General features: G+C 36.6%; 1 protein-coding gene across 1 annotated transcript in view; it reads left to right on the top strand.

Annotated features, from left to right (window-relative positions):
- LOC145292193 (cilia- and flagella-associated protein 65-like) overlaps positions 1-21,065 on the top strand; it is a 2,765,874-nt gene that overhangs the window by 707,316 nt on the left and 2,037,493 nt on the right. Inside the window, exon 14 of the mRNA XM_080138498.1 lies at positions 9,682-9,771. Coding sequence (XP_079994624.1) covers positions 9,682-9,771 — 90 coding nt within the window. The remainder of the gene's footprint in view (positions 1-9,681; positions 9,772-21,065) is intronic.

The following is a 21,065-nucleotide window of genomic DNA, read 5'->3' as shown; positions in this document are numbered from 1 at the left end:
ATTTCTCTCTTACAATTACTTCTAGCTTCTATATACTTCTGTCTGCTTGAACTAGACTTATGTCGGTTGAATCGGCAGTAAGCATGCTGCCTTTGAGCAATGGCAGCTGCATAAGTAGAAGTAAACCATTGGGGAGAGTGGGGCTTGCTATAGAATTTCCATGAGGGAATATGTGCAATTTTGAATCATTGAGTGGTCGTATTTTCGCACTGTTCAACTGGAAGAGAAAAGATATTTCCCCATGGGACATATCTGATGAGATCCCCCGATGGCTTCCCAGTCACCCTTTTTGTAATACCTCGTTGATTTGAGCAGTTTGTCATCAGTTTTAGGTCAAGAATTTAGGCTGATTTCTACCATTATCACAATGTGATCAGCATTCCCGAGTGGGCTATGGGCATTTGTTATACAATCATTGGGAACTGTGGTCAGAACTAGATCTAGAAGTGAGGCATGTTGATCTTGCTGGTCTGAGAAACAGGTCAGAAATGTAACTGTCTGTGATAGGGAATGAGATATAGAGAAGCTATGTGTTGTGCTACCAGCTACGTCTGTGTAAGTAGAGAATCTAAGCCAGTTACTGTGGTAGACATTGAAGTCATTAAATACATGTACTTGTGCGCTACTATTGAGGGACAGTGCTGTATCTATGCGATTAAAGACTTTGTTTATTAGGGTACAGTCCTGGGTTGAAGGAGAGCGGTAGAGAAAATACATGTAGCTAATATTATGTTGCATGTTTAGCCTGAAGCACATAAAGGCCTGGTCGTCTAATTCTAGTTTTGTTTCTCTAGTCAGGGGGAGGGTATTACGAATATAGACTCCAGGCCCGTGTATATGTCTGTCTGAGTCCTTAGAGCAGAGTAGGAGATAACCAGGCATGTTAAAGTGGTTAGAGGGAATGGAGGAGTGTAGGTTAGTTTCACTTAATTCTAAGATATCCAGGTTGTTTATTAGGAGAAATGATTCAACATCATCTAAGTTACTTCTAAGCCTGCGGATATTCATAAATGCAAGCCTCATGGGAGGAGGCAGATTGGTTTTCTTTGAGTTTGCACCTGGTTTAAACGTAATTTTTGCTTGAAATGTCATTTCATTTTATTTAATTTAGAGGTTTCAGTTAAGGTGAGTGACAAGTGCTGGACAAGTGGTTGTGCAGAATATCAGACATGCAATACAAGTAGATCATCAGCTGACTCCTCACCGACAGGATTGTGGCTTCAGAAAAGCCCACCGGGGATGAGTGTAGGGTCCCTTTCCATGCATGACATGGCACTACAATCATCCCAATATTATACAACTGTTGATGGAGCAGCCGCTCTAAGTGCTACCAAAGGGCACCTGTACCATCAGTCGGAAACAGCAGCCAGGAACTGTCAATCTGGTACCATCAACCCATCAGACAAAAGTCAGCCCAGTCCAACTGTACCGGCATACATGTTCCGGAAGCAGGGAAAACGGCGTTCATTGCCCTAGTCAGGAAACAAGGTCGACCACTGGGTGATTCTGCCCAGTCCCTGTGATAGGAAGGTTGTCATCTGGGATGAGGTCTCCCTCTCCTAGGTTTAGCTTCAGTTTTCCCTCTCTTAGGCGGATGACCTGGGAAGATCTATGGATCCATCAGCACCGAGAAAGTTCACCCCGCGCCTGGGCCATAAACCAGGTATTTTTGCGATCCGCCCCCCATGTGTAGTTAATGTTAATCGGTTATTTAGTAGGTTATGTATCTACTGAAAAGTTACACTCCTCAAAGTGATTAAAAAAGGACATTGCTGTACTTTTCATTTTCATTGTTAATGACTAAGAGTATACTCTAATGCATGCCTTAGCATTTAGATGTTAATGTATATCGATTTCAAAAAGTCAGTCTTCTAAGGTTGAGGGTTGAGAGCTAAAACCCCTCCAAGTTACGTGAAAATGATTAGATTTAATGGCAGCTTGAGAAATAGAGTAATTGGTTAGTGATCAGAAGAGAGGGTTTAACCAGCAGAGTACAGTATAGAATATAGAATTTTGGGTAGAGTTTAGTTAAAAAAAAAAAAGGTTAGTCATGCAAAACAGACAAAGAGGTAAAGTATTTGTAGGATATAATTGGATATACGTAGCATACTAGCAGCAGTATTTTTACGGTTTTGAGAGAAATCATAGGTACATAGTGTCGTGGTTTATTGTTTAAGTCCATAATTTAGGCCAGGCACAAAGCATCTCAAGGGAGTTTCTGATATTGTAGCTGCGGCTGTCTAATTTTGTTTTTAAAGTAGTTGAATAGAGTATTATAAATTGTTCTTCTTAGCATAAGAGTAGAATAAAAATTTAAGGTAAAATTCAAAGTGATATAAGGAATTAGATAAAGGCTAGATGTACAATAACTGGATGTTGAGCTGATCGGGAAAAATTATGTATCTATTCAGAAAATACCTTAGTAGTCATACAAGATGTAATGTTACGGTACAAGTATACTGAAAGTAAGATGAAAGCTGTTGAGGATCCAGTATAAGTGATTAGATATAGGTAGCAAGATGGTCATATTTTAGTATATACGAATTGTACATATTAAGTATATTACTTAATAAAGTTCTTCTACCCGCTATCGTAAAAAGAGATCCGTTTGTGACAAATTCAGAATTTGGCGTACAGGAAACTGTCATGAACTAACGTTAAAAAATAACAACGTTAGTGGTTCAGAAGGGGTTGATTTAGAGTATTAGAATAAGAGCATTGCAGTCAACTGTATGACAGGTGGAATATGGAAAATAATTTTGGCACTGATTTTTCCCAGTTTATGGGGGGGGGTGACAAAATTCAATTTAAAACAAAGAAATTGCAAATCAAGATAAAAACTGCAAAAATGAAAAGATAGAATAAGGACGCATCGCGTTTCTTTAGGATTAAGATAGTTAAAGAATGTGTACCGTAGAAGAAAGGCCGTGTACTTCATGTTTAGATACCGGTGCAAATTAATTTGGAAAACCCTCGTTTCCATGGGTGACGGTTTTTTTTTTTTTAATTTTAGATATAAGAAAAGAGAACAGTACTGGCTAATAACAACATATTTAACAAGAAAAAGATTTAAAAACTATAAAATGAGTACAATTAAAGTGTTCAGAATTTCAGTCAAAGCTGAAATATGAAAAAATGATTGCAATGTACAACTGTTTGCAGTATTAAAACTAATAGATTTCAAATTCAAAACAAATAGATTCCGATACAATTACCGATTCCGATTCTTTATAAATTTCTAAATATTTAACTATAGAGTTGTTATTTTCCCCGATTTCCATAAAAAAACACATGTTAAATGTGTAGATATTTTCGTAAACGTAAAATTACACTTGTGGCGGATGATCTATAAATTTTAGCTTTACTAGTATTTTAAAATCAATAAATATTTATTATTTTATTTTTATTACCACCAACATTTTGCTTTAGATAAAATCAAATAAAAAAAACAATCAAAAGAATCGTTTTTGCATCAGAAAATAGACACCGATTTTTCCGATTCCCAATTCCGATTAATCGTCCCAACTCATATATATATATATATATATATATATATATATATATATATATATATATCAGATCACATCACTTTAAAAATCTAAGAAGTATTTGATGGTAATTGTTTTTTGGTATGGATGTGCCTGGTTATCCACTATGAAAAATCTTTACAAATTTATTTCATGGAGGGACTATTTTTAATAACAGTTGTTATCGACTCAATCGAACCTATTTATGCCTAGACAATGGTAATGTTCTCCTTTGCATCTCTTCATAGGAGAATCCAAAGACTGGATAGAGAGCCTGCATATATAATTCCAGTCATTCCATTGCTTAAATATATATAAAAGAAAGAAACAACCAAATAAAAGACAGAACTATAAGTTGTGTATAGAATAATGCCATGAAAAGAAAGCAGCCTAGATGTTGTCTTGGAAAAAGTGTCTGAAATGGGGGTTCAAGAGAATACTATTTTTTGTAATAGTTTTACAATTATTTTTATCCAGACTTTTATATTCAAAATATTCTTTAAAGGTGTATTTGAAAATCTAACTATAAAAGGGAATGTCTCTTTGAAATATTTGGTTTAATGATTGTGAGATAAATATTTGCATAATTTAATTTATTTCTATATTTTTGTATGAAAACTTAAATGATATATTTTGAATAGATGATACATGAATTGCTTCTTATAAACGCCAACCCACAAAATGTTCTATCTTCACTTTTATATTTCTCATCGCTACCCTCTCTTTCTTTGTCCAAGACAAGCACACACACGCACAACTCGAGTCGGCATAAGTGAAACAATTCTGAGTTATTTCCTTTTACATTATAACATTAAAAGATATGTGTATGTATTGATGGCATTAAATGATATAAATGCCCATTTGACCCCTCCTCCACACCAAATGATGAATATTTGGTTAAATTTATATATTATACATCTGTGGTTACACTAATTAAAACAAATTACCAACTTTGTGAGTGTTTGTTGAGTATTTTTCAAGTTTTAGCTGAACATTAAAACAGATTTTTGCGCTTTATATAATAGATGTAAACCACAGACGAATATAAACAAATACAGATTCTATGGAAGTGACATTGTGTAATGGTTACAGGCACATACGTTGAGCTCAACGTGCAAAGTTCAAGTTCTGTAGTAGTTATTTTATGATTTTCATCAGTTACAAATGGTATGAATCCATATATCCGCCTTCCAACTATGGATGATTAAATATTTGCGTAAACTAAATTTTCAAGTTTTTGATGTGCAATTAGTCAAGAAATAAAACTGTAACATAAGTATTTTTCTTTGCTGTCTTGGTATTGATTCTAATTGCAATGAACTGTTCCACGTCCCTGGGCTCAAGCAATACTAATTTCTGAGAAATGCGGTTGAAGATTGTGCAAGTCTTGCTCACTATACATTCTTATAAAGGGTGGGTATTCATTATGTAAGACTGAACGGAATCCATATTTTTACACAGATTCTAAAAATAAAAATTAAAAAATATTGCCAAGATTGATGCAACCATTACAACTCCACGGCGATTCTACAAAAAATGATGAATATTGTAAATATCATAATCTTATTATAAAACTGTCAACTTGTTTGGCACTAAAGAATGTTATCCTATAACTAAATAACAAGAATGATTTATATGTTATTTTAATTGGAATTCATTATTGAGATGAGTATTATTTATATTTATTTATTGCGGATTATTATTCTCATCTTTATTGTTGTTTAACAACATGAAACAACAACTAATAAAGATGAGAATAATAGTCCGCAATAAATAAGACTGATTTTATTTCTAAAAATGTTTTTGATAAATTTATATTCTGTAATATACATTTGCAATTTGCATTGCCATATATTGTTATTTTCACACAATTTCGTCGATATTAAAACGTCTCCTGTTGCTTAGAACGGATACATCAATTTGATCTTAACAAAAAGGCTAATAACTATAATATAATATTTTTTTTATGTGTAGACATTTTTAAATGAATAAAAAACGAATAAAAAGAAACCCGTGATTTAATTTCTTATTGCATTGTCTTTTAATGTGGGTGGATAATGTAGCATCGGTTTTGTTATTATGATACCGTCCTCTTAGGAATTACAAGGATAGGAGATATTTCTACTAAGTTGCAAACACTGAAAATGAGAACAGTAGTTCGAATAGTCCAAATAATAAGAATTTTCAATCCTCACTTCAAAAATTTAGAAATATAAGATGGCATTTTTGTTTTTTAAATGAATAAAAAAATCCTGATTTAATTTATTATTGTAATGTCTTTTAATGCGAGCGAGAAGTGTAGTATCGGTTCTGTTATCATAAGACTGTTCTCTCAGAAATTTTCTTTTAAACGAGGATAGAAGATATTTTCCCAAGTTGTGAGCAGTCAAGATGAGAACAGTAGTTCGAATAATCCAAATAATAAGAATTACCGATCCTCATCTCAAAAATTCATGTTTGTTTTGTTTGTATCACATCATATTTTTTCATTACGTTATAACTTGCACTCAGCATTATCATCACATAGTTAAGAGTCACAACCAATTCTTCAACTTTTGTAATGTGTTGCATTCTTCAGAGACACGAGATCTCAAATTGTGATTTACTGCTTCAACTTGTATAAAGTCGTAAGTGAATCGGAATCGCCAATATTGTAATGGGTAAATGAAATTTATACGCAATATTCTTAAGTACATGTCTGAAGAATTGTGACGGTGCGATTACGGACTTTCTTTTCTCAATGGCAGAAGAGAAAATAAATCAAGTGTTCATGATTTAAAGAATTATTTTGAAGCGAAAAAAGAAAAGTCGTTCAGTAAAAGAAAATCATCAAAACCCTCTCACTTGCTATTATATTGTATTCTTTATCGTTTTAATAGAATAGCAATGTAATGATATATTGCCGGAACCATTAAGTATCTTACAAAAAAACATTGCTGCTCGTAATATTTTATGATATTTTTGAGATGAGGTAGTTTTTTTTTTTTTTTTTTTTTTTTAAATGTTTTTTGCATTGTTTCAAACTGTTCTCCTCACAGTCAAAAATAAATTGCTCTTAATATTCTCATGTATTTTAAGTTATCTACCAAAATGGAACTTTGGGCTATCTTCCGTATTTAGAGACTGGATTAGCAGTAAGACTTTGCATGGTTTATAATTAGATTGGGAAACCATATATCCACAAACCTTATCCAATAACACCAATTTTATACTGCGTTATGTATTAGTCTTATTTCTCGAAAGCTTACACTTATACTCTGCTACATAAATTTTACTTAGATTTCATCCAAAAAAGTTATAAACAATGACCTCTCTATTAAGGTAATCCCCTTGCATAACTAAAAATAAAATAACACCTATATACTCCTCCTTCTTACTAGGAGTTTCTGAAAAATGCCATGTTATGATTGAGTGTGCAAATTGAAGGATAAATACAGAAATATAACCTACACATAGCATAAACTGTAACAGGGAGTAATGAAATGAATGCGGTGTGTGACGAGAGGCATTCAATGAATGCGGTGTGTGACGAGAGGCATTCAATAAATGCGGTGTGTGACAAGAGGCATTCAATAAATGCGGTGTGTGACGAGAGGCATTCAATAAATGCGGTGTGTGACAAGAGGCATTCAATGAATGCGGTGTGTGACGAGAGGCATTCAATAAATGCGGTGTGTGACAAGAGGCATTCAATGAATACGGTGTGTGACGAGAGGCATTCAATAAATGCGGTGTGTGACAAGAGGCATTCAATGAATGCGGTGTGTGACAAGAGGCATTCAATGAATGCGGTGTGTGACGAGAGGCATTCAATAAATGCGGTGTGTGACGAGAGGCATTCAATATAGGCGGTTCATGCTGAGTGTAATGTAATGAGCACAGTATCTGACAGAGGGATATACAATGAACACAGTGTGATGCAATCCATGCAGTGAGAACATCATGTGATGTGAGCTATGAGATGAATGCAGCATCTGCCAGAAATTATGTAATGAACAAATACACAAGTTCATAAACGATATTTTAAGTTTGAACAAATTAAATTTACATGTAAAACAATTCGTTTATGATTATACTTTCATTCCTCCTCCTTATCATTGTATTGTGTTGTGTCAAAAGTATGAGTAATTTTTTTTAAATGTTTACAACATAATGCATGAATACGTTTTCGAGATAATTTTAAGAACGACTGTCTTTTTTGGTCATATTGGAAATGAACACAATATTTCCTTTTACTGATGTGTTTCTTTTTATCCGAAAGCACTGATTGTACTCCGAATGTACATGGCGTTTTCTATTACTGTTTTTGATCAACTTTGTTGACATAAATTTTCTCAAATATTGATATAACAACGTCAGTAACTATTGCTTTCTATTTTTATTGTCCATTAGTCAGTATTATCCACACCTTTTTTATGGTCAAGACAACCAATAGACAGCTGTCAAACCCTCTGTCAGTTTGGGTGGGAATGCAAAATTGACAGCAAGTGGACATGACATTCAGTATTATATGATTTTATGATGATTAGGGTAGGCATAATTTAAAAATTCTTTTGGGTTCCTTTCTATTTTGGTCACTTGAAGAATGTTGGGAAGGTTTTAGTAACCCACCTTAGATTCTATTTCATAGTGTTTTTTGGGGGAGGGTGTTTTTTGTCCCATTCCTCATTGTATAATTGAAATCATGCATCATCAAGAAATATTTCAAGTAATGTAAATTACATGGACATACTTGTTCCAATCAGATCAGCAAAGTGAAGCAATGTTGAATTTAGTCAATACTTAGCGTTACCAGATGCTGTAGTAAACACCCCATCTAAGTGTATAAATAAATTACGGTGTGTACAAGAGACGAGTATCTTGTCATGGAGGTGATTTGAAATGTGGAATCGTAATAAAATGAATAGATTACAGGTGATATTATAGTTATTGTTTGCACATAATGGATATAAAATGACTGGTGAAAGGTAATGTTAATAGTAATGGATCATCTTTAGTTCGAATTAGGTAAGGTAGTATATGAGTGGCCGAAAGTCTCATCTAATTCCCCCCACACTACACTATTTTTAGGCCAAATTGTGTAATAAATAGCATCCCCTTACTTGGGTTTGGAAGTAATCAATGTTTGACTTGACAAACAGCAATAATCATTCTTGAGAAGCAGGAAAGAATAACAAACGATAAATAAGAAAACTAAGCTATTCATCCAATTCATCATTTATCAGTCGTTTAATTAACATTCACTTTATTGGGGAATATCCCAAGTAATGTAAATTACACACACTAGTTAGTATAAGATCATTTAGATTAAGCAGTGTTGAACTTGGTCAGTACATAACTGAGTCACCATTTGAGAATATCAGGTGCTGTAGGCAAAGTGTGTGAATAAATTACTAGGTGTACAACGGACAATAGACTGACTTGTGCTTGAAGTTTTAACAATTTTTTTTTTCTTTTGAAAATCTTTGCAGTCATGCTGTCAAGTTTTAAAGCAATCTGAACGAAAATGAAAGTCTTAGAAACATTTGAATATTTTTGCTTTACAATTTCTCATAGGATCGAGGAAAATCTCAACAAGATTTTAAGAGTGATTAACAGAGCTCAGGTATTGCAAAAAAAAAAAAAAAAAAGATGTCAAATTGATTGCCAACAGCAATAGATGGTTTTTCTACCTTAGGCAAGAGCAACATAGTCGCTATTCAAGGTTGATAGAAATGCAAATATTTTTATTTTGATGTTCATTGCTTTGATTGCATGTATATTTTCAAAAAAATGTTTTCCATTTACTGAATGACAACTTTTATTTTCATATGTCTTCATTCAAAGAGGTTTTCAAAATATTTTCAGCTAACTTTTTTATTTTATCTATGTTTTCTTGATGAGCCATCCCCTTAAGTAATCCAATTTACCAAATTTCCACTACTAACGATTACTACGATGTTGTTCCATTGACTACTGTACATTCATTAACTCTTATCCTCGAGTAATCTCCGGGCCTTGATAAGTGGTGACTCCTTTGTAAAAAGGAAATATTTTTTAAAATGTTTTTCTTTTGTCAATGTTATTGGTTCGTTTTTCAATTTTATCAAAAGTTTGTGATTTGAAATGAATGTTAACTACTTTTAATAAGGCTCCATTCTTTCTTGAATTTCAGAGGTCCATCGATGATTGTGAAAACAATCACAGGAATTCTATTGCTGTCTATTTTGCCAGCAATCCAAGTACAGAAGAATGTATGAATCATGTAAGTAAATGTATCGAACAATAGATATTATGATAAAAAAGTTAAAGCTAATGATAGTTTTTGTAAATATTCACCACTAGCAGGACCTGTGGAAATTCCACGGAATGAGATATATATTTAATCAACATATATGTTTAAATAAAGCTGCCATTTTTCTGGATAGCGCAAAAAATTAGTTTTTTCAACAGAAAAACAATAACATGAAGCAAATATATTGTAAAATAACTTGGGCGCAAATGCATGCAAAATGATGTCACGTGAGAGGCGTGAACGATGCTCGAGAAGACGATCACACCGGTGACATTACGGCCATAACAATGAAGAAATAAATGTTACAAAGAAAAAGCGAGTTGAAGTTTTCTATTACGTACAAACTAATAAAGGAATAAATAAGCAGACTATTATATAGATTCTCATATCACACACGTTGATCAGGTATTGCAAGTCTAACACTTTGATGGACACACGTGTTTTCTTTGGGGGTGCTATTATTAAATGAAATCATTAATTATGTAGAGAGTAGGCACAGATAGAAACATTTTCAGGTTTCATTTAATGATAAAACTATTTAACTAAACATATGTGTTCACCAAAATGTAGAATTATATATAAAGTGTCCCAAATACAGGCAGGCTCCTTCAGTCTTGGACAGACTAAGGATACCCATGAAGGGTTGCCTGCGTGTGCAATTTTTTTGGCAGGAGGTGCGCAATCTCCAACCACACATCTCCTGAGAGTACATTGTTAAATACCAGTGGCAAGTGAAGCACAAGACGACTGGAAACAAATGCCGAGATAAGTGGAGAGCACATATAGCGCCTAGAATTCCCAAATGGACACCCATCTGATACTAACCAGGCTCAACATTGCTTAACTTCGGTGATCTGACGAGAACCGGTGTGTCAATGTAATTATGCTGTATAATGTCGCAAATATATTTTACATATATGTACGAATGTATATTTATATAAATGTAAGGAAAATATTTAAAGAAAATAAATGTTGACAATTATTTTCATACTTGCAGACATTAATGTTTAATGCTTACGCAATCATCAAGGTAGGAAGTGACAATTACTGTTAGTTGAGAGATTTGAACCAAGTCACAAAGGTAACCTTAACTGCATTCTACATTATTGTTACCAATAATTAACACAGGCATTGAATGAAACTAAATGCCTATAAATGCCAAATCAGCATGCATAAAAGTAAACACTCAGAGAGTATTCAATAACATGAAGTCGAAATATTCCGTTTTACATTTAGGTTGATCGCTTTTTCTTAATTCCCTAAATCCTCTTAAGAGGGTTCAACAGTTTTATAAATAAATATTAACAATTATTTTTATACCTACAGTCCACAAAACATTTACAAACAATTTATTCCCAGTCTGTAAATATTTATTTTTGTTGCAGATCTAAGAAATAATTACAGTGAATTCATATCTTGGAATTCGTATTTTGTTTGTTTTTACAATATGTTTTATCACAGGTTAAAGCCCTCAACAAAAATGAAGATTTTATAAATGGTGACCTCCCAAAACGACCTTCATAGCCCCATTGCTTTGTGACGTCATCCACTGTGCATAAAGACAAGCTAACAAACCATTAATACGTTTCAGTAGTATAAATTGCACATATTTACTAGATAAACCATCTAGATCATTTGGATTTATATGGTTCTTATGATATAAATATACAGTCACAATTCGTTTATGTCCTCTTTTTTATTGCATGTTGTCATCATTTTGTTCAGAATTTTCACACCATAAAATTTTTTTCGAATGTATTTAACCTGTTCTAGTGAGTAAATTAATCCCTTTATGACCTCATTCAATGTGCAGAGTGACAAGCAAGTTTTTGTAGTATATAAGTTGATACATTAGATATAATACTGACTCAATGGGTCATAGAGTGTCCCTTAATTTTTAATTCTCTTAATAATCATGAATGTTCAGTTTTCTCTTTTGTTTATGATATAATGAATATCTCGCCTAAAAAAATATGATTGGCTAATTATAAGTCATAAATACCAACTGGTAGAAAAGTTTGAAGAAGGTGTCGAAAGATGCGCTGCTAAAAGATATTACTAGTTCCAACCACGAACACCCGTACGGTAAGGCAACTTGCTAGATTACCACTAAAATACTGTCGCCAAGACCACACATCTACTTCAAACAAATATAGTCCTTTTGAATGACATATCAGTTTTGTACATAGTTTTGCTATGACTGAGAATAAAATGCATTTGAGTTTTTTTGTTTATCTTATGACATTAGGCTTATTTGAAACTGAAATAGAATTGCGATTGAAAATTAATTATTCATAACTCTTATAGAACATGAACAGCTATTTTATGTATATCTGCAATAGACAACGGTTCATCCCTTTCTCTGTACTTTATGTGCATAAAGGTAAAGTAATAAAACGAACAGCATTTGAACTTAGTTTGCTGATGTCATAATTATTCCATGAGAATATTTCCACTGTTTGCACGTGTCCAAGAAAACTCTTCCTACTGAAAAATATGTCAGATCTATTTTGTTTTTTTTTGCCTAAAAAAATACATCTGCAATTTTCTGCAGCTAGTCTATGCTGTTAATTCACTTGATCTAATAAATGACACACAAAAAAAACAAAACTGTCTGCTCATTTAAGTAATTATTGTAGTTCTATTTTTACAGCATAATCATATTTGGCACACACACATCAAACATTTTTTCCATAGAGTAAATAAGTAAATACAAACTCATGTCGTACATTATTTTACGCTTTATTACACCTAAGGTTATTCTCTATCTCTACAAATCTGTTATCAGACCATGCATGGAGTATTGGTGTTATATATATATATATATATATATATATGAACTAGCCTGGGTGCTCAGCGTTGCCCGGGTGTTTAGAGGTGTGCGTTGAGCAAAAAAAAAAAAAAACGTCTTTGCTTTTGCGTCCATCGCCAAACTGGAAGTGACGTAGGTTTAAATTAAGGCTAGTCAATCGAAAAGAGAGGTTGACTTTCGAAAATATCGGCGAAAAAAGCGACCCCTCCCTGTAGAAAAGTGTCCAGTCGAGAGTGAAAGAATTAATGTTTTTAACCAATTTTTCGATATTTGTCGTTCAAAGGGTCGAGCTTCAAAATGATACCGCTCTCGTGAAAATCCGTCGCCTTTATCGAAAGTTTTAGGCAAATATACATACATACATACATAAAAACATTTAAACAGACAGGTGAGATTTATATTATAGATGGTGAATCTCTGTCCCATTTGAGGGTTCTTAATAAGGCACAGAAACATATCTACAATTTAATTGGCCCCCACCTTATCTTTTTCTGTATAATCTCCCTCTCACTGACGTGATAAAGCTAGTCCCAGTCTTTTCTACGAATACTATTATGACATGTGCTCTTCAGAATTGTTTGATCTATTCCCTGCTTTTTTGTTTCAGATCGTTTGACTTGTTGGTCTAATGGTCACCATCAATTCGCTGTTTTGATACCTCATTGTAATACAGCTTTCTATTCCAATAGCTTCTTTTTAAGAACCGCAGGCACGTAGAATTCTCTTCCTGTTGACTGTTTTCCTCCTACTTTTAACCTAGATCTTGTCAGGAATAAGGTCAGTAGGTATCTCCTGTCTTTGCACTACTCATCTGTCATTCTTGTTAGCTCCTTATATTAAGTGTCATCATGCCTTGTCTGCAGTGATTTCCATAAAAAAATGCTTTTAGTAAAGTAATAAGAAACATCCAATTATAAATCTCCAGATAAACCTGATTAGTTAATGTTCCGTCAGTAGTCACATGACTGTCATTGGTATGCATGACGAAACCTCGACGTGTATGAAGTTCAGCATTAGCAAGTCATATGTTTTACTTATTTACATTACTTAAAATATTGTTTTATGCAATGCTTAACATTAACTTGAGGGAAATCCTAAAATGTTTCAGTAAGATGATACAACAATGTACTTTTGTAAAAAAACAAAGAGTGATTGAATCAACATAAAGCTAAAAAGGGTGATAAGATGCATAAATAAAGAGATAGGGGAATTTTCCAGTTAATTATAAATTACAAATAATTAGAAAATTTCAACAGAATTTATTTGTAAACATTACTCAATCTCAAAACTAATGTATATTTTAGCATATAGTTTGTGTTATTATAGTATATAAAATAGGACTTAGGAAAAACGTTGATGACCTCACATTTAATGTAATATATATATATATAATATAAAGCTGAATGTGTGTGTGTATGTGTCTGGTCACGAATAGGCTCCTATATGGTTGACTATTTTAAAAAACTGATTACATATAATGATAGAAGATGTATCGAGACACAGGAATGGGTATGTTTGATCTGGCAGAACGGTGGTTCATTAAAATTGTGGGGTCTGCGTTTGCGCCTGGTCCACAAAGTATGGAAATAAAAAATTTAAAAATTAAAAAAAAAAACGTTTACAAATGTTTTTGATATAGATGTACATAAGAATACTTTGATAAGTATGTTTTAACTTAAATAGGAATGGTATAATAAAATTGCGGGGTCTGCGTTCGCGCCTGGCCTCCATAGAATGGAAATAGGCACAAACTTTAATAAAGACTTTTCATAGCTATATGCGTAAGTATACTTTGATAATTATGTTTCAGTTTGAAGAAATATGGTATAATATAATTATGGTGTGTTCGTTCGTGCCTGACCTCCATAGAATGTAAATATGTCACAAAGTTTAACAAGGTTTTTTAATATAGATCCACAGAATATTGTGATAAGTGTTTCAGTATGAACAGGTATGGTATAATAAATTATGGAGTTTATCTATTTTATTTTTACTTTCATCATATTTTGCTTTGGTTTTGATACCCCCCAATTCGAAGCTATCTCTTTACAACCCTTCCTTTTCATAACCTATGATACTTTCATAAATCAGAGGCCATTTTCTGTAGGCTGTTTTTGAACCCAGTCAACGACGGGTACTTTTGCTAATATACATATATATTCAGACAGACATTGTTAAAAAAAAAACAGAAAGTTTCTGTTTAGTAATACCTTTTTTTTTTTCAATATTTCGTATTATCTTTTTTGTATATACATCAAAGGTATGGATGTATGGTCCAAGTATGTTTTTATATTTGTGTATATACATAAAGAGTGTTTGAAATAGTATGTGCCTGAAACAATTTCACTTTCAAACAACAAATTGCGTGATTTTTCCCTCTTGAGTCTAGCACACTTTTTCTATTCTGCTTGTATGGATTGCTGGAAAGATTATATTGGTTTGGACTGTCCTCTACTTCGCTCATTATGCACTGCTTGATGAGTTGAGGAGGATGGTAAAGCAATTGCACAGAGTAAGACCAAATGAATACGGAAGGTGTTTCAGTATAGTAATGTTCCTTGATGGAAAGAAAGCAGTTGTAAATAAAAAAAATGTGAAAACCCTTTGAGTGATAGGCGGCAATAGAAGGGATGCAGAAAGTCTGGATTACATTATCCTCGAGTGTCTTAAGACTCTCTCTACAAACGTTTGTTAGGATAACCTAGCATGAGTTTCTTTTTCTCTACAAGTAAATCCTGACTAAATATTCAAAATCTCTTAAGTATGGCTAGCCGACACTGGTTTTAGAAAGAATTATGTACCTTCTCAAGTAACGGCACAAGTCTGTATATTCCACCAGACTAGATGAATTCTTGTCCTGGAATCAAGTAAAACCAAGAAACTACAAGAAATATATACTATAACATATTTAAATATTAAATTAAGGAACAGAAAATTATGTTCTCAACTTTTTTACTACTTACTACTACTTTTAGTGAGAGATAAAAGAGAATTTCAATGGAATATTCACATATCTAGGTGTCTCATATAAAGATCAAATGTTAGACCCAGAAAGAGGCCCCCTTGATTTCTGACTTCGACTGAAGTGAAATGAAACAAAAAGTGACAATTATTTTATGCGTATAAGCTATACATATAAATAAAGACAAGTCATGAACTGATTGAAAAAAAAACAGTGTACCACACCATAGTTTCCATTAGGGTAAATGTAGTGAAGTAGAAAAAAAAGAAATTTTAAAAAAATATATATATAAGACACAGCTGTTCCTTCCAAAAGGTCGAGCTCTTAAACGTCCAAAAATAATTCACCGTCACAAAAAGAATTCGCCATCACTTCTTCCAACCGTCGTTTCACTCTCTGCACTCTTCACCCCTGCTTAAAAAAAAGTACCGTTTATATGCTGCCCATTTCTCCACTTATGCAAATTGACTATCAACCAGAGCCATCTAGTTTTCCATTTCTCCAAACAGCCAATTTGCAAAGGGGGACAACTCAAACCACACGCCCCCTTGATCTACACAATCATCACATGTCAACCCATCACGTAGTCGCTCGACCAACATGGTGGCTGTCTCTCTCACTGCGATCTCCCTGGAGTCTCTTCGTGAACGTCGCTACTTGGCTCGACGTCACTGTCTTCCTCTGATGACACCACTACCGGCCGCACATCAAGGATGTGTCGAGGGATGCCGTTGATAGATACATTGTTCGGGGACTGGACACTTGTCACAATGCCCCTCCTCCAGCGTGTGGTACAGCGAGCATCAGGTGGTTTGATCCACACTTCCTCTCCCACTCGCACAGTCGCTCGCTTCTTGCCTTCCTCCGCGGGTACTTGTGCAGTTTGGGGATGCCGCCACTCGTACTTGAAGACTGCCCTCTGCACTGACTCCACTTTTTGCCCTGATTTTGGGGCCATATTATACCAGAAGACAGCTTCTGGCAGCGAAATCTGGCCCCTTTCAGCTATAGCCTTAATGGTCCTGTGATTCCGCTCGACAATTCCGTTTCCGCCTGGTCTATATGCAGCCCTGAAATAGCGCCGCACTCCCCACTTATCCAACACATTCTCCATGGCAGCTGAGCGAAAGGCAGTTCCATTGTCCATTAGCACTTCCGTCACTGGACCCCTCTCCAAAAACACCTCTTCCAAGACCTTTGCAATTTCACCTGCATTTTCCGCCTTGATTTCCCTCCAAATGGCTACTCTTCCTTGTCCACAGTCGACCATTGACAGATACGGCCTCTGTCGATAGTGCGTTACGTCTATCGCCAACCTGCTCCAGTTCTCTGCCACCTGAACCTCACCAGCTTCGTGTCTACTCGGCACAGGGTCAATTGATTGACACTGGCTGCATCTCTCAACCACTGTCCTAATGGCCTCCTTTGTGATTCTGGGGTCTACCTTCCTGGCCAAGAACAAGGTTCTATCCACTCCAAAATGGTGCATGTCATGCAAATCCTTCAGAGTGTCTTCATTCAAACAACATATTGCAACAGCCGCCTCATTTGGCACCTTTAGCAAGGTCTTCCGCACCCTCGTCATCACATCTGTTCTGTTCTTCGCTGAAGGAACGATAGTGACCCTAAGTTGAAGATCAAATTCCCTAATCAGCTCCCTTAACATCATCAATCGACGCTTTACTAGCATCTTGGCAGAGCCTTTCGTCTTCACCCTCCTTTCTCCTGTAGCTTTGGACTGGATCCAAGAGAAGAAAGTGGCTGAGTCGGTCCTCACCTCAACATTCTGTAGCCCCCATTTCAAGGCTAAGTTGATGCCCTTCATAACCGCATCCAGTTCCGCCACATTTATGTGAGCCATGTCGTCCTTCTTCCGCAACCAAGCAGCATATTCTGCAGTAACACCACCTATCTCCAAGGTGACCCCCACTGCTATACAGCTTGCATCACACCACACAACACCTTCTGCACTGTTGGGTACATGCCAAACACCTCTCACTGGATCCTCCCTCTTCACCTCTTCAATAATCTCTCTCATAATGTCCACAGTCTCTTTATCAACTCCATCCTCCCACTTCGCTCCACTAGCTAGCCTTTTGATATAACTACATGCAGTCTGTAGCCATCCTGCAATAGGGTAATGGCCCACCAGTCTTCCGCATATTGAGAAGAGTTCTCGCCTGCTCAATTTTTCTGACACCTCCGGGATCTCATTTCCCCTCCGGAACACTAACCGTCCTATCTGGTCCTTTCTTAGTTGGAGCCCTAACACAGCTCCTCCCTCCAACGATTCCGGGTGTTTTGCAATTAGCCCAAAGCTGTTGAGGTGTTTTACTACGTCCTCCGCAGTTGTTACCGTCTCATCCACCAAAATATCATCAATGTAGGAACTGGTGGCTCTTCTGACTGCGTCCTCCTTGCTTAGCACCGTTTTGAGGATCGCTGCCATGATTTTTGGTGCAGAATTCAGGCCAAAACCCAACCTAGTCAGGCAGTACATTCGGCCCTTGTATCTGACCAGCTGGTATTTCCAGAATTCCTGTGAAATGTGGATCTGTAGGTATGCAGATTTTAAATCCACAATCGTCACAGCCTTCTGAATCTGCCTCCACTCTCGCATGGTCTCTCCGCACACGTCCATCACATCGCCTCCCGTGTGACACGCAACGTGTACGTTCAGCTCCCTGAAGTCCAGTACTGGCCGAACTTTTTGTTTTGTGGGCTGAACAACTGCCATTAACGGCAGCACACCTTCCACCTTCTCCGTCCATGATCTTAAAATCCCCTCTGAAATCCATCGGTCCACCTCCTTCTCAAATTCAACTCTTGTGCCTCCTCGCAACGTATGATCGTAGCATTCCACTCTGTTGTTCAGTATGGGAGGTTCTCCCTTCCATGCCCACTTGACTGTCCATTTCTCACCATCAAAGTGTGCAGAGAAATCTTGGTCCTCTATCGTGCAACTTTTGTCTAACCCGGCCGTTCCTGTGACACCTTTTTCGAATTGCACACCTGCAGCCCCTTGATGTCCTCCAAATCTCATGGAGTTCCTATATACCGTAACGCCCCTAGTCGAGCAATTGCGTCCATCCCTAGCACCACATCGACACCCGTGACAATTTTGTTAATAACAATCGCCTGGATTGTTAGTGACATCCCACGTACCATCAACCGAACGATACTTGTGCCATTGCACTTCACCTCTCTGCCGTCAACTGCCGTAATGCTGCTGGTTCCATTGCATGTGTCAACCATGTCTTTGGTGACAATTGTTGAAGTACAGCCCGTGTCGACCAGGGCTTTTGCACTTTGTCCATTTAGGGTCACCTCTACTTGTGGTGACATACCCTGAAGCACCTTCATCGAATAAGTGGGGTAGCCACCGGCGCAGTGGCTTCCCCCTGTTCGTTTCCCTGGGGACAGAATCTGCTGATGTGGCCGACTTCCCCACAGCGGTAACACGTGACTTCTGGCTTTGGCTCCCTGCACTCCCTCGCCATATGGGGGCCTTGGCATCGGTAGCATCTGCCAGAGAACCTGGGTCTCTGCCACAGTCCTCTCTGCTTTTCGTCCTTCACAATTTCCTGCTGCAGTTTGCTTCGTTGAGCGACAGCTACGATTCCCTGCTCACTCTCTTTTTTTCCTGGCCAGCACCCTAGCCTGTGTAATCAACTCTGCCACCTCCATAGTATTTACACTGGGCAGTTGCTGCAGAGCTATAGAAATATGGTCCGGGAAGCCATTGATAAAGGCCATCTTAACCATCTGTCGACGGCCTCCTCCATTGAATCCTGCTAGTCCCATCAACCTCCTGATATTGTTGGCGTAAACATCGACAGGCTCTCCGGTCCACACCATATGGCTTAGTTTGCCATATGCCACAAACGGTCCTTCGGTAAATGCTTCCTTCAACTTTTCCTCAATGGCCTCAACAGACAGTCGATCCTCCTCCCGCATCTCCAGATATAGGGCCAGAGCATCACCATCAAGATACAGTGGTGTCAAGCTGGCTACCTCCGCGATGTCCTGCAACTTAGCGACAAGTTTAACCTTGGTAATCCAGGTTATAACATCTCCCTCTCCAGAGAACGTCTTAAGCATTTCACTGCTGATCCTCTTTGCTTCCATAGTTCCCGCCGAAATAACTTGTAGTGAAGTACTTCTTCCAACCGTCGTTTCACACTCTGCGCTCTTCACCCCTGCTTAAAAAAAAGTAACGTTTATATGCTGCCCATTTTTCCACTTATGCAAATTGACTAACGACCAGAGCCATCTAGTTTTCCATTTCTCCAAACAGCCAATTTGCAAAGGGGGACAACTCAAACCACACAGAGCCATCTAGTTTTCCATTTCTCCAAACAGCCAATTTGCAAACGGGGACAACTCAAACCACACAGAGCCATCTAGTTTTCCATTTCTCCAAACAGCCAATTTGCAAAGGGGGACAGCTCAAACCACACAGAGCCATCTAGTTTTCCATTTCTCCAAACAGCCAATTTGCAAAGGGGGACAACTCAAACTACAGTAAATACGAAGTATTTTATCAAAAAACTATACATAACACTGCTTTATGTCCAATTGAATCTTCAGTGCCTTACAGTGATTGCAAAACTCTAAGAACAATGGTCAATGAACAAGATAAAAAAAAAATTCCCGTTAATTTGACAATTTTTTTTTTTTTTTTTTTTTTTTAAATTCAATTTTCACCCCAAACAAGGCACAGTGCCACTTTGAAGCAGGGGGCTACTATTAGGGAATTAATTAGCGGGGTCATTATGAAGGGAGAAGAGTAGAAAGATGTTTGTTAACATTACACTTGAACTTCTGCATATCATTGCAGTTGGGAAAGCAGAATCCCGGAAGGGAGTTCCAAAGACCCACAGTTCTGGGGAAGAAACTATTGGAGTAAAAGGCTTTCTTGCACCTAGGGATCTCTACTGTAAAGGGATGAGACTTAGTAGCTTTTCGGGTTTGTCGGGGGTAGTTACGTCGGGGAGGTACAAGTGTTTGCAGTTCGTCAGAGCATTCACCATTAAAGTATTTGTAGAACAGGCAGAGGGATGCAACATCTCGTCGATGGGACAGAGGTTGAAGCCTAGATGACAGTTCAGGACCTATCAGGTTGGCGACTCTTTTTTGAACCCTGTCCAGGAGCGAGAGACAAGCAGCAGATGCACCAGCCCAGATGTGACAACAGTACTCCATACATGAGCGAATGGTTGCCTTATAGAGGTATAGGATACTGGCAGGCGTAAGTAGTTTTCTAGCACGGTAGAGCGAGCCAACCTTCCTTGCAGCAGCCTTGGCAATGCTCTCAACGTATCTATTCCAGTTCATATTCTCTGTAAACGTTAGGCCAAGGAGTTTAAAAGAAGTACTTTCAGGCAATGTGTTCTTGGCCATTGCTATTGGTGGTAGAGAAGGTTTCTTGTAGTTATTGAAGGAAACAAGCTTAGTCTTAGCAGCATTGAATGTGACCAACCATTTTTG

This window comes from Euprymna scolopes, chromosome 13 (assembly GCF_053919585.1).
Source record: "Euprymna scolopes isolate OS-2025 chromosome 13, ASM5391958v1, whole genome shotgun sequence".
Taxonomy (NCBI): Eukaryota; Metazoa; Mollusca; class Cephalopoda; order Sepiida; family Sepiolidae; genus Euprymna; species Euprymna scolopes.
Note: the sequence above shows the minus strand (reverse complement) of the source record. Positions and strands in the feature narration are given on the sequence as shown.